Source organism: Aureococcus anophagefferens (assembly GCF_000186865.1).
Source record: "Aureococcus anophagefferens unplaced genomic scaffold AURANscaffold_1825, whole genome shotgun sequence".
Classification (NCBI taxonomy): domain Eukaryota; class Pelagophyceae; order Pelagomonadales; family Pelagomonadaceae; genus Aureococcus; species Aureococcus anophagefferens.
This window is the reverse complement of record NW_008706558.1, coordinates 1-1,178: the sequence shown is the minus strand read 5'-3', so window position 1 is coordinate 1,178 and position 1,178 is coordinate 1. Positions and strand designations below refer to the sequence as shown.

The following is a 1,178-nucleotide window of genomic DNA, read 5'->3' as shown; positions in this document are numbered from 1 at the left end:
GGCGAGAAGGCGCCCGCGACGCGCCCGCGCGGCTCGGATGGCGGCTTCATGTACACGAGCGAAGCCTGCGATTCCAGCTACGTCGGGTCGTACATGCCGGAGGAGGCTGACTGGCGGCGACGGGGCCCGGAATTGCTGCGCTGCCTCGACCGCGGCGACGCGGCCAAGGCGCAGCCGCTCGCGCTCGACTACGTGCTGCAGCGCGCGCGGCGGCACGCGGCCCTGGGCGCCCGGGGCAAGCTCCCGAAGAAGATGCAGCCCCACTTCGACCTCTTCGTCAAGCGCGGCGAGAAGCGCGACGACCCCGCCGTCGGGCGCCGGTTCCTGGGGAGCTTCCGCTGCCTGGGCGTGGCGCCCTCCGCGTTCGGCCAGGGCCGGCGCGAGTTCTACGAGGGCATCCTCCTCGCCATCGAGTCGCGCTTCATCCAGACCGGCGACTACAGCGCCAACACGGCGCTCGGCGGCGGGTGCCACGCCTTCGACGGCTACGCGGTGGACGAGTGGGACGGGGAGATCCGGCTCCGGAGCAAGAGCAAGGCGGCCTACGACAAGTGGCTCGCGTCGATGAAGGACGGCGGCTTCGACAAGCGGAGCGCGTCGATGAAGGACGGCGGCTTCGACAAGTGGCGCGCGTCTTTCGAGGTGACGATCGCGGCGCGGACGACGGAGCAGAAGGCGGCGATCTCGAAGAACCTCTCGGCCGGACAGACCGGAGTCCCCAAACCGAACTTGAAGAAGACGCGGGCGACCCAGGCGGCGGCGGCCATGGCCGAGCGCCGGAAGGCCTGGGCGGCGCGCCGCGAGCCCGCGGCGCTCCCGGAGATCGACCTCATGAATGGCAAAGCGGTCGTCGTCGAGCTCTTCGAGCGCGGCGAGATCGCGCAGCGCTCGTACGAGCAGGCCATCCGGCCCTACAACCTCGGCTCGGTGGGCGCGGCGCGCCGCCTGCTCATCAAGGTGCGCGCCACCGCCGCCGCCGCGCGGCGCCGCGGCGGCGCCGCCGTCGCCACCGCGCAGCCGGCCTCGGCGGCCGCGGTCCCCGCGGCCGCCGCGGCGCCGAAGCGCGGCCGCGCGCGCCGCGCCGTCGCCGCCGCCGCGCCGTCGTCGCCCGCGGACGCGCCGGCGCCGAAGCGCTCGGCCGCGGACGCGCCGTCGCCGCCGGGAACGCGTCGACGGCC

At 74.9% G+C, this 1,178-nt stretch overlaps 1 protein-coding gene across 1 annotated transcript; it reads left to right on the top strand.

Moving 5' to 3' along the window:
• Nucleotides 1–48: 48 nt before the first annotated feature.
• On the top strand, nt 49–957 carry AURANDRAFT_69451 (hypothetical protein; the record flags this gene model as incomplete). Its single annotated transcript, XM_009045221.1, has 1 exon — nt 49–957. A coding segment is annotated over one exon (909 nt), but the record flags the coding sequence as incomplete, so codon positions are not given.
• Between the last annotated feature and the right edge of the window lie 221 nt (nt 958–1,178).